A 12,767-nucleotide genomic window follows, 5' to 3' on the forward strand; every position below is an offset into this window, starting at 1 on the left:
TATGAAATTTAAAATATTTTTTAAAAACAATTTTTTTTTGGGGGGGGGGGGGGCAGGGGAAAGGGGGTAGGCATGAAAAAATAAAAATTTGAATTTGATAATATTCATAATTTTTTTTGGGGGGTGGGGGTGGGATGGGGGGTTGGTAGGGGGCTGGCGGGAGGGGAGTAGGAATTTAAAAATAAAAATTTGAAGTTGAAAATATTTTTAAAAAAGCAAAATTAATCTTTTTTTTTTTGGGGGGGGGGGGGGGCTGGCCGGGGGTGCGTGGGTGGGGGGTTAGGTATCGGGTGAAAATGAGTTGATTTGAAAATTTTTTTCCAAAACTTTTGTTCCAACCAAATATGAGAAAATTGAAAAACATTTTCAAGAAAATATTTTTCTTCATACCAAACACAGTCTTTTAGCTAAAAATACAACAGATAACAATCATCCAAACAAGGTGTTAGGGGTTGAGAAATAAGTTCCAGGATTAGTTATTCCACACCCTAAATATGAGATAAAAATAACACAATAATTTTGAGATAAGTTATCTCGTGATGTTATTCCAATCAAATATGGAATAAACTCATCTTAAAATTGATTATGAAAATAACTCTATCTCTTATCCATCGTACCAAACGAGCCCTTAAAGAATCGAATTGAAAGTTATACCTAGAGTTGCCCAAAATGGCAAAGTTAGTCCATAAGTGCAATACGTTTAGTGTATGACACATGTATAACTTACTAAGTACATGATCTTATATAAAAAAAAATACGAAGATCGAAGATTAAGATAAAAAGTTTGAAGTTCAAAGGGATGAAATTGCAACATTTACAGAAGAATAGGGTTATAAATGAGCATAAAAAAATAAAGTTACCAAAAACCAAGTTCACTGTACCTAAAATTTTCTTCTTCTTTGTGCCTATAAAACCCTTCTTCGTTTCACCAAACCAAAAACTCTGAAAAAAAAATCAAAATTGAGTAGGAGGATTTCTGAGGTATGAAACAATTCAGCTTTCGTGTTTCAAATTCTGATTGTTTTCTGTATATATGAGTTGTTATACATGTAAAAATCTTCGTTATATACTAGAACTGATTTAGGGTTTTGTTGTTGTTGTTGTTGTTGTAAGGGATTTTGTGTACGGAAATGGCATCCAAGAGGATTCTGAAAGAGCTCAAGGATCTCCAGAAAGATCCTCCTACCTCTTGCAGTGCTGGTACCATCTATCTCGTTGCTCTTTATTTTTTGTTGTTGTTGGTAAAGTTATGTAGTATTTGTATGTGAGTGATTGTTTTTTGTTATGGGTTATTTAAAAAATTGTTACTTGAACCGATGATATATTGGAAATAGTTTTTCTAACTCCCAGTGTAGGGGTAAGGTTTGTATATAGTCTAGCAAACTCCACTTGTTACTTCTGGAATTACACCGGGTATATTGTTATGATTTTTCTTTTTTTCCAAAATTGACTGATGTTTTGTGGAGTAAGGTTGTGTGAGAATACCGTTGATGAAAAAAACACTTGTCTTCGTTTTTACAAACCAAAAGTTAAAAACACTTGGTGATTAAAATTACGTATTAACTAAGTATGGTTTGGTGAGCTAAAGGTTTTTAGCTTGCATTTGTTCTTGCTGCAAACAAGTGAGTGGATGAAATTCGTTCTGTCTAATGATTCTCCTGGGCGGGGTGAGTCCTTGCAGTGTTGGTACCGGCTCTAAATCTTTGTTCCATTTTTTGTTCTGTAGTTTTTCGTATTGTAGTGATTCTTTTCTTTATTTTAGTGAATTGGCTGGTGTGTTGACAAGTAAGGTTGTGTGAGAATACTGTTGATGAAATTGAGTATTAACTTACTGTTGTTAAGTGATGAAGTCGTAAAGGCTATGTGATGCATTTGTTTTTGCTGGAAACGCAGGCTTGGATAAAATTCTTTTTGATTTATCGATCATTCTGGGTGGGGTAGGTAAAAAATAAAGAAATTGGCTGGTTGTTTTTGAAGATTTTCTTTTTAGTTGCTTGCATACATGATTCCTTGGTTATGATGTGGGAAGTGTGAAGAATTCAGGTTGTTTTTTTGGGTCTGTTCACACATTTTTTTCACCATGAAGTGTTGTTGTTTTTCATTCTCGCACGTGCATTTGTTATAATGGTTTTGATGGAGGGAAGAGAATAATGAAAAATGGTGCGCGAGTGGTTTTTCATTCTACTTTTTGCCATTTTCTTTTGCTGTTTGTATTAGGATGGTAGCTTTGTGAAACCTGTTAAAGATCTGTGTGGAATGTCGTTCTGATTATTGTGCTGTTGTTTGTATCAGGCCCAGTTGCGGAAGATATGTTTCACTGGCAAGCGACACTTATGGGTCCATCTGACAGTCCTTATGCTGGTGGAGTGTTTCTTGTGACCATTCATTTTCCACCCGATTATCCATTTAAGCCTCCAAAGGTATCCCATCCACATCATTTGGGGTTGCATATGCTTTTGCTTGCTAATCAATGCATTACTCCTACATCTTGCTGGGATCTTTTCTCATTATGCTATTGTTTTTAGACTTGCACTAAAGTATGTCAATTGGTTGCAAATTCTTTTTTTTTTCCACAACAATATCTTAAGACGAGTACAGACATTAGAGCTCATGTGCTAGGGAGAGCTGATTTTTTGCCCTTCATCAATTCAGAACTATTGTGTTAATGTGCCTTCTATAAAGTTCAAATTCATTACTATTAATCATGCCTTAAATTTAAGTTGATTGTAAAATCTACAGACTGGTCAATCAAACTGGTATCAAGAAAGCCCAACTTTTTTCTGTGTATCTGCATTTTGCTAACACGGTAGTGATGGTACAGCTGCCTGTGAGTTTTCTTGTGTCCTTATTTGAGAACCTGCAATCCAGGGCTTGCGGAAATTTTGAGACAGATCTGATATAATTTACTCAAAAGCTGCTAAAGTATGCTCTACTTCATGTATTAGTGACAAGAAAGAGTTTGTTTTCTGGCTTTGATTATTTAGTCTAGTGGTTTTCCAATTGTCTTTACCTTTGCTTTGCTTTGCTTGTGTGGAATCCACTGAAGTCATGAACTGTGTGGGAGAATTATTACACTTTCAATCTAAGAAGAATGACTTGGATTTGGCTCAAAGAGATTGGTGAGTGCTTGATACTTAGGAGTAATAACTGGGAGATCCTAGGATTATATTGCTGCTATATCACTCTCTGTGAACCTATCCGCTCCAACCTTGGTAAGCAGGTTTACTTGGTTGATTAGTGGAGCATGTACAAGTTGGTCTTGACACTGTTGTCATCCAAAAAAGACTTAAGAAGGATGACTTAGATTTCCCTTTTGATTGAGTTCATGTTGGTAACTAGCTATGTTGTGAGATCTTGGAATTCTCTGTACTTATTAGATTGGTGCATGAATCTCATAAGCAATGGCTTTCAGTTCCTCAGGTTTGAGAACATGCATCTTGTTAATTTCATTTAAAACCTTCCCCTCATGAGTACTATGTTGAACCCTTAACTAGAGAGGAGACAAATTTTCTTGTTGGTATCCTAGTGAATAATTTTGTTTTATTCCATACAGATTCCAGCAATAGATTGAATTTCTTCATGTGTTTATTAGAATTGACTTGTCGTGCTCTTAGATTCATTTGCCAAAGTACACTGTCTCCCTAGACAATGTTCTGCAACGTGTATAACCTTTTCTTTTCTTTATTCTTTTCCCTGTGAAAGTTTCACATCATTTCTGTAACAATGTGCAGGTAGCTTTTAGGACAAAGGTTTTTCACCCAAACATCAACAGCAATGGCAGCATTTGCCTCGACATTCTGAAGGAACAATGGAGCCCGGCACTTACGATTTCCAAGGTTATTTCTGATATAGTTTTAGACACATTTGTTAAATCTTTTTATTAAAGGAATGCAGTAATATTTTCCTTCTGTCGAGAGGGTAATTTAAGAAACTGAATACCAGTACTTTCTCTGTTCCCATTTTAAGTTGTTCTCGAGAAAGCTACATGTGGACGGATCAAAGTATACCTTGTTCATTTCAAATGCATTAACCATAAATTGATCCATCGTAGTGAAGTGCAGAGAACAGATTATGTTTGCGCGGATGTATGACGGTGGCTTATTCTGTTTTTTATTGCTTGCAGGTGCTGCTGTCAATCTGCTCTCTGCTAACAGACCCTAATCCCGATGATCCTTTGGTGCCCGAGATTGCTCATATGTACAAGACTGATAAAAGCAAGTACGAAGCAACTGCTCGGAGCTGGACCCAAAAGTATGCAATGGGTTAGTTGCTGCTCAGACCCATGTCCGGAGGGGGGCTCCTTTCCCTCTGAGTTTGTGGTCATTGTCTATGACATATTAAGAAGTGTTTGTTTCTTCATGTATAATCAACTTGAGAGGAAAGCTTGAATTGTGGCCTCACTGTGAAACATTGAGTTTGCTGTGTCTGTAAACCTTTAATGGCTTTTAAATCCTGTGGATGGGTTCAAACTAGTAGACATCTGACCCTTGGCAACTGAAGTAAGTGATCTCTTAACGCTTAAATGCTTTTCTGGTTAAATTTTTAGAAAAAAAAAAGCTGCAATTTCCCATGTGATGGTGGGTGTGTTTGGTCTAGAGGAAAATGTTTTCTATGGAAAATATCTTTTTGAAAAATTTCAAGTGTTTTTTTCCCACTTATTTTCTTGTGTTCGGTGTGCAACAGGAGGAAGTTGTTATTTTCTTCACGTACACTTAAACATAGTGGGTGTGTTTGCATACATCTCAATTAATTTGATAATGTAGTGATAAAATTGCATCTCGATAACGTGTTAAATAATTTAATCCATACAAAGAATAATGAAAAAGCTTGACCAAGAGTGTTATATAAAATATTGTTGGAACCCCAAAAAAGATTTGCTTGTCAAAGTTAAATTGGTCCTGTCCTAGGTGTAATAACAAGAAAAACCTTGTAAATTTTCCATAAACCTAGGCACTCAAAACACCAATGATGTTCAATAAACTCTCATTATTTTTAGAAGCTAATTAAAAAGGAACATCAGCAGCATGAACAAGGTATGTCACGGCCAAGGCCAACAACATTAATGCACATGCAATCCCTTGGTCAATTGTTGTACCTGCAAAACAGTCACAATACATAAAATAAAATAAGGATTTAGAATTTGAAACTTATGAAGATTTTATAACGATCTCAAATTAATATACATTGTAATACAAATAAAAAGTCCTAATTCACGTGAAACCACAAGTAGTTGTACTATACGAAGATATTTGCATTTTGTGGCAAAGTACACCAAAACTTGGACACAAATGGATGCTATCTACTTCAATGAGAAAAAATTTGCAAGAGAATATTTCCTTACCATCCAGAGAAGATAATTATTCATTAGATAAAAAGTTAGAATCTCAACAATAAATATGAATTTGTTATCGAGACGCTATGTACTTTGACATCCCATCCAAACTTTCAAATATAAGTTGGATATAGCAAATAATGAAAATGGTTTGTAACATATCACATGAGTCCACATAATCCTCCTAATAGGCAGACAGAGATGAGTGAGGATCAATAAGTTAGTTAAAGAAGTTGATGTTGAACGCTATAACATATTCACATCACAAGATCTATCCACGACCATAATCTAAATCACACCAAGAAATAGTCAAATTCTAAATGATAACAAACAACAAACTAGAAACTCCGGCATCTAAGCAATGGATTCACCTTCACCAATTGTCTTCGCAGCTCACACAACTTCCAACAACTAAGCGTTAATCACGAACAAGTTTAAGTTGTTTAATGGATCCTTACTGTTCATATTGCTCCATTCATACCCATTCTTATTCAATAAGAGAGCCACACGCAAACAAGGGGATTCAATACCACAAAGTCATGAAGATGAACTTCTTAGGCATGCATAAAATTTCTAATCACCTAGACGTAAGAGAAATTCAAGTGTAGCCTTTTCTTAGATTCTTTTTGAATCCCCACTCCGCCACCGACTGAACCTAATTTTGAACATACAATAACAACAAAAAACTCAGTGTGATCCCACAAGTTGGATCTGGAGAAGGTAGGGTATAGGCATTACCGTATTCCTACCTTTTGTAGGGCAAGAGTTCGAGGTTGTTTTCAACAGAGACCTTAGAGAGCTATGATGGAAAATATTCGATGTAAACATACTAACATAGGGAAGGACCAGACACTAGACTCTATTATAAGCAGTCTTACCCTACATTTCTGCGAGAGGCTATTCCCACAAGCTCCAGCTATGCACACAGAGGTCTGTTCTACGCTAGGCTATTTACACATCTTAAACCCCCCTTTTGACATGACAAATTTAATCCAAACCTATCAATATAACCTATGTATACAATTTTTTTTAATTAAAAAAACGTATATTTTCTTCATAGATTTATTTTGCGTCCAAATTAATCAAACAAACAAATTCAAACAGTCATAAATTTGACAGATCCAGTATAATAGCTGTCTCAAATTCAATACATACACATTACTACCCATTAATTGGGTTTGAATAATGAATCGTCAAAAAAAAAAAAAAAAAGCTTACCGTCGCTTGCTGGAGCAGGTGCCGGAGCTAAACCCTCTTGTGCCTGAACGGCCGGAAACAGGACCGAGCAAATCAGAGCAAATACTACAACGAAACTGAAAAGCAACTTTCCAGATCTCATTGTCATTTTTGTGCTAATCTCTCTTTTCAATCAATTCCTTTCTTCTTCTTATTATTATTCTCTCTGCGAACAGCCGACGACGAAGATCTCGAAAGAGGGCCGTAAGCAGAGAGAGAGATTATAGAGAGAAAATTGACAAAATTTCCCTTTTAAATCTCACGGTGTCCAATTTGGGCTTATACAATACGATCGCATTGGGCGGCTTTAATTTTTTTTTAATATTATGAGTTTTAGTAGATTTTGAATATATATAATGTATATATTTGATGTGTGTGCATTTTAGATTTTCGATATACATATTTGACGTGTTTGTATAGATAAATGTATTTCAGATTTTGGATATAGATTTTATATATGAGGTCAAAATTAGGTGTAATTTGTTTTAGATATGTTATATTCAGGTGGATTCGTATGTCTTTGACTCTTATGCACGTTTTTCTCCTATATCACTTGTCTCACTTGGTATCTGATATTCCAGATAGATGTATCTAGTATATACACATATTTAGTGTGATTTACATATATATGAGAATGATTCATATGTATTCAGGGATTTTGCTCGCGTCTTTTCCTATCTTAATGTATTTGATATAACAAATATACAGGTGTATCTGACTTGAAATGTTTAATCGGATTATGAATTATGGTATGTAATTATTTCAAACTATAGTGAGGATCAGTAACTATGATAGGAAAGTATGTTTAACTAGTTTGCCCAATGAAAATAAACAAACAATATAAATCTCACTAGTTTAAGTTTTAATTATGTATCACTTTTTATTTTCCGTCGATTACTCAGATCTACATATCTCAACATGCATGTGGATCAACTTAGATGTACAATATGCAACGTATCTCAACGTGATTCACATGTAATTGCGATATACTGAGTCTCTTTTAAGGGATAAGTTATCAAATATTCCTCTTAAATAATACTTCATCCTTGTGTAAAACAAAAATAATAAAAAATACAAAGAAAACATATATCTTTTCCTTTTCTTGATTGAAGTTATTTAAGTTAGTATTTTTTATTATAAAATGTAGAATAATTTGAGAAATACTTTATCCTATTTTTTCGGTAGAATATTTAAATCACCCCCAAATAAACGGAAGTTCCAATGGCCATGACAACATAGAACTAAAAAAAAAATTAAACCATTTCATAATTATTCTTTAGGTTGGTCAAAAATTATTAAGAAAAATACAAAGTACAAAATATAAAATAATTACTACCTTTTTTTTTTTTGGTCACTTTTATTACCAACCTCATACTTTCAACTTTGATCATTACAATTCCCAAAAAGTCTGATCAAGTTTCTCATTTTTTTTTTGCCTAAAAAACTTTTTTCTTTTTTTTTGTTTCAACTACACCCCTTTATCATTAATTATACACAAATGATGGGGTTAGTTTTTTTTTTGGCAGTTTTAATTTTTTTTTCTGGAGATTATTATTATAATTATCCAGAAGGTGATTATTTGATCTGATCTAGAATGGGTTCATGCTGAATTTTTATTGGGTTTATTCTCAAAAAACCTAATAGAAATTCAGTATTTTTCTTGTTGAAAAAGGTGCAAACCCCATTTTTATTTGTAAAATGGTTTATTTTTGGGATGATATTATTAAGGATATGTTCATTTCATGATAATCTATAGATTGTTATTTTGGATCCTAATTTGATGCAATTTCTTGCTTTTAGTATATAGTTTTAATGTTCAATAGATTAATATTCATGTTAAATAAAATAGAGATAGAGTCAAGCCGAGTATGGAGAAAATTTTATTGGGAGCGCCATCACCGAATGAATTCTGCAAAACGCGATTCGAGTTTAATGGAAGCCCCAATATGGATTTCGAAAACCGGGTGGGACACAAAAAAAATGGAGATGGAGTAGGAGGAGAAGCACAACTTTTATGCATTGTAATTGTAGAATTCCTTGTTTTTTCTTAGAAAGTTTTTAAATAATGATGGTGTTCAAGCCAGCTTTTGCGTGCACCTCAAATATTTCATTAAGTCCCTGCTAGTTTTCATGGGTAAGCATCGAGGTAACAACGACCTCATGCTCGAAAGTTGGTTGGTCCGGACACCATAGTTATCGAAATAAATTTTTAAAAAGCATTTTTGGGATTTGAATCTTGGCCTTCCATGATTTGGTGCAAGTGTTGAATTCCATTGCATATTTTCACTTTATTACTAATTTAGGGTTGAGCTTAATCTAACTTTTGTGGCTTTGTTATTATTGTAGGTCTTTGTTGTATTGAAGTTTTTTGCAACTCATAAAAGGTAAATGGATCAATTTAGGCAAATTGGTGAAGTAGTTGGGAGTTTGAAGGCTCTTATGGTGTTGAAAAATGATATCCAAATCAATCAAAGGCAATGTTGTTTTCTATTTGATATGTTTGTTCATTCTTTTGATACAATTTCACAAGAAATCAAACATAACTTAAGGTTAAATGAGAGTAGTATAAAGTGGAAAGCTCTTGAGCTACCTATGAAAGAGCTTCATAGGATCTTTAAAGAAGGCGAATCGTACGTAAAATATTGTTTGGATGTTAAAGATTTGTGGGGGAAAGCCATAAGTCTCCATATGAACAGAGATTGTGTTGAGTTTCATATTCATAACTTGCTGTGTTGCTTCCCTGTTGTTATTGAAGCAATTGAGACTGCTGCAGAAATCTCGGGGTTCGATGAGGAGGAAATGCAGCAGAGGAGAACCGCGTTAATGAGGAAATACGATAGGGAATTGATTGATCCGAGGTTTTTTCAGTGGATGTCTGGGAAGCAGTATTTGGTAACTCGCGAAATATGTAGCCGGTTGGAGAGTTGTTGGAAAGAGGATAGATGGTTGCTTATCGATATGATAAGGCAAAAGAAAACAGAAACTTTGTTCAAGTATGAACAAAGGCTTGGAGACTTATTGTTAAGGAAATTAGATGGTGTTGAACCAATTAACAAGATATTGTTGCCTAGTTCAATCTTAGTCGGATCAAACGATTACCATGTGAAGAGACGTTTAGGGTCTTGGGGCGGACATGTTAAGGAGATACAATGGTTAGGTGAGAGTTTTGCTCTGAGGAACTTTTTCGGAGAGGTTGAACCGTTACATGATGAGATTTCTTTGGTGTTTTCTTTATCCCATCCCAACATTCTGCAATATCACTGTGGTTTTTATGATGAAGAGAGGAAAGAAGGGTATCTTGTTATGGAGCTGATGAATGATACTCTTACGACGTACATAAAAGATCATTCTGGTCAGAGGAAGAGACCGCCTTTTTCAACGTCTGCTGCAGTTGATATTATGCTTCAGATTGCAAAAGGGATGGAGTATCTGCATTCGAAAAAGATTTATCACGGAGAATTGAACCCCTCTCATGTACTTCTTAGAGCAAGGAATTCCTCAGCAGAGAGCTATTTTCACGCGAAACTCAAAGGTTTCGGATTAACTTCAATCAAAAGTACTTATAAGACTGCCAGCCACAATGCAGCTGATTCCGTTATATGGTTTGCCCCGGAAGTTCTTGCTGAACAAGAAAAACCAGGAAGCAAGTGTGCCTTCAAGTACACAGAACAAGCTGATGTTTATAGCTTCGGAATGATTTGTTTCCAAATTTTGACGGGGAAAGTTCCGTTTGATGAAGGACATTTGCAAGGGGAGAAAGTCGTGCGGAATATCAGAGCAGGGGAGAGGCCTCTCTTCCCATATCCTTCACCTAAATACCTTGTGAACTTAACAAGAAGGTGTTGGCATACCAATCCAAATCTTCGTCCACGTTTCTCGTCTCTATGCAGGATTTTACGTTACATCAAGAAGGTCCTTGTCATAAATCCGGAACATGGCCAGCCTGAAACTGCCCCTCCACTTGTAGACTACTGTGATATTGAGGCTAGCTACTCAAAGAAGTTTGCTGAAGAGGAGAGCACGAGTTTGATTCCCGTATCACAGATTCCTTTTCAAATGTTTGCTTATCGGCTCATTGAGAAAGAAAAGATTATTGGAAAGAACTGGGATCCATCACGTGATGGTTTTTCGGTCCACAGGAGAGCATCATTGCTGAGTGATGACGGGCAATTGTCTGCGATGGATGATCTCTTTCTTGCACCGAGTGATGGAAGGTCAGTTTGCTCTGAGATAATTGACAGGAAAGATTCAAGATTCTTTGATCAGAGGTCCGCTATCTCCGAGATACCACATAGAAGGCTTCTCTTATTCGATCAAACATCAGTTGGTTCTGAGAGTCCGGAGAGGAGATTCTCGTCTGTGGCAACAGCAGATGAAACACTTTTCTTTGCTGATAGTCCGGACAGGAAAGGAGCAGTATCATCACCATTAGTTAATAGGTCACCACGCATTGACTCATTAGAGAAAAAGATCGTTTCATCGATGGGCAAGAACCAAAGACTCAAACTTTTGGCCAACCAAGAGAAGGCAATGTCTCCAAAAGCAGGTGATGAAAAACCTTCATCAAGCGTAGCAGCTCCGCAAAAATTAGCATCTCCTCGGACTTCAGAGAAGATGAAATCAGCTGAACAAAATATAGTATCTCCTCCGACTTCAGAGGAAATGAAACCAGCTGCAAAAAATTTAGTATCTCCACGGACTACAGAGACGAAGAAATCAGCTGAGCCAAATTTAGTATCTCCACGGACTACAGAGATGAAGAAATCAGCTGAGCTAAATTTAGTATCTCCACGGACAACAGAAACGAAGAAATCAGCTGAGCAAAATGTAGTATCTCCTCCAATTTCAGAGAAGAAAATTTTATCTTATGATCAGAAACCGACTAGTTCTGAGACTCAAGAAAAGAAAAATGAATCAGATGATCAGAAACTAGTTAGTTCAGAGGCTCATGAGAAGAAACATTCATCTGATGATCAGAAATTACGACGTTCAAAGACTTTAGATCGGAAAAAGTCATTAGCTGCCAATGACAAACCACTTCATGGAGAGGAGATGCAAAGAACAAGTTCGAGAACCAGGAGACTAAACCAAAAGTTATTCAACATTGCAGACAAGAAAGTTCCTGAACCTAATCAAATTTCAATGTCATCCGAAAATCACGAGAAAATTGCATCCAAGCCCATCAACCAAAAGACAGCAGTCAAGAAAGATTCATCACGTAACAAAGTGCAGGACAGAAAGGCTAGCACAATACCAGGTTAGCTCTTCCACGAACCACCCCCACCTCCCAAAACATAGACGGAAAAAGAGGAATAAATAAGACACTCCTCCCGTTTCAATTTTTTTGTTTGGTTTTAACTTGGCTCGGAATTTTAGAAAGTAAACAAGACTTCTGAATTTTGTTTTATTAAACTAAGGATCCGTGGAATTTACCAAAAAGTAAAGAGACATTCTTGTTGAAACAGACTCAAAAAGGAAAGTTAAACAAATAAATTGAAACGGAGGGAGTAGGTCTTATTTTGTCACTTGATTCTCAATCAGTCTGATGTTTAGTGTCTGAGGACATCCAAACATGAGTCTAATGTAAAAAAATTTATGCAGAGAAACTGATCGACGACTCACCAATATCCTCACCAGCTAGAGGTAATAGAATACATTCATCGCCAATGTCTTCTCCAACACGATCCCCAAAGACATATTCAAGATCACCAGCAATCGGTTCAAACGGATATGGATATCAATCCCCAAGTTCATCACCATTAAATCCATGTTCACGATGTTCAAGAGTAAACCGAGAGTACCAAACTTCAGGTATGAGCCCACATACACAGAGGAAAGCTCATACCTGTCATTCGGAGATAGCTTAGCTCTTCATCTGTCTTCCAATGCATGCTTGTACAGTCAAACCTCTCTATAACAACATTTTTGTACCCATAGTTTTTTGGTTGTTAGTGCAAAATGCTGTTATAGGTAACATATAATATAACACAAGCAGAAAAACGATTCCATAGAAGACATGATTGTTATAAAGAGGTCTAACTGTACAACAATATTTGCACTGTGGATCAACGGGCCTGTTGAAAGAGCACCGATGTGACATGTAGTCCCAGTTAGAGCTAGAAAAGCTCCCCAGGTTTTCATGGGGACCTTTGTAACAAGAGAAATATGAATTACTATATATACAGGTTTTCCACTTTTA

The 12,767-nt window shown here is 35.9% G+C and overlaps 2 protein-coding genes across 2 annotated transcripts; both read left to right on the forward strand.

Moving 5' to 3' along the window:
• Positions 1 to 842: 842 nt before the first annotated feature.
• On the forward strand, positions 843 to 4,523 carry LOC101257090 (ubiquitin-conjugating enzyme E2 10). The gene is made up of 5 exons (XM_004244577.5): positions 843 to 981; positions 1,114 to 1,200; positions 2,293 to 2,420; positions 3,732 to 3,836; positions 4,124 to 4,523. Exons 2-5 carry the CDS (start codon positions 1,131 to 1,133, stop codon positions 4,265 to 4,267), a joined length of 447 nt encoding a protein of 148 aa, XP_004244625.1. The 5' UTR covers positions 843 to 981; positions 1,114 to 1,130; the 3' UTR covers positions 4,268 to 4,523.
• Positions 4,524 to 7,953: 3,430 nt separating this feature from the next.
• LOC101257686 (uncharacterized) lies at positions 7,954 to 12,767 on the forward strand. The gene is made up of 3 exons (XM_004244579.5): positions 7,954 to 8,240; positions 8,915 to 11,825; positions 12,170 to 12,767. Exons 2-3 carry the CDS (start codon positions 8,957 to 8,959, stop codon positions 12,433 to 12,435), a joined length of 3,135 nt encoding a protein of 1,044 aa, XP_004244627.1. The 5' UTR covers positions 7,954 to 8,240; positions 8,915 to 8,956; the 3' UTR covers positions 12,436 to 12,767.

This window comes from Solanum lycopersicum, chromosome 8 (genome assembly GCF_036512215.1).
Source record: "Solanum lycopersicum chromosome 8, SLM_r2.1".
Lineage (NCBI taxonomy): Eukaryota > Viridiplantae > Streptophyta > Magnoliopsida > Solanales > Solanaceae > Solanum > Solanum lycopersicum.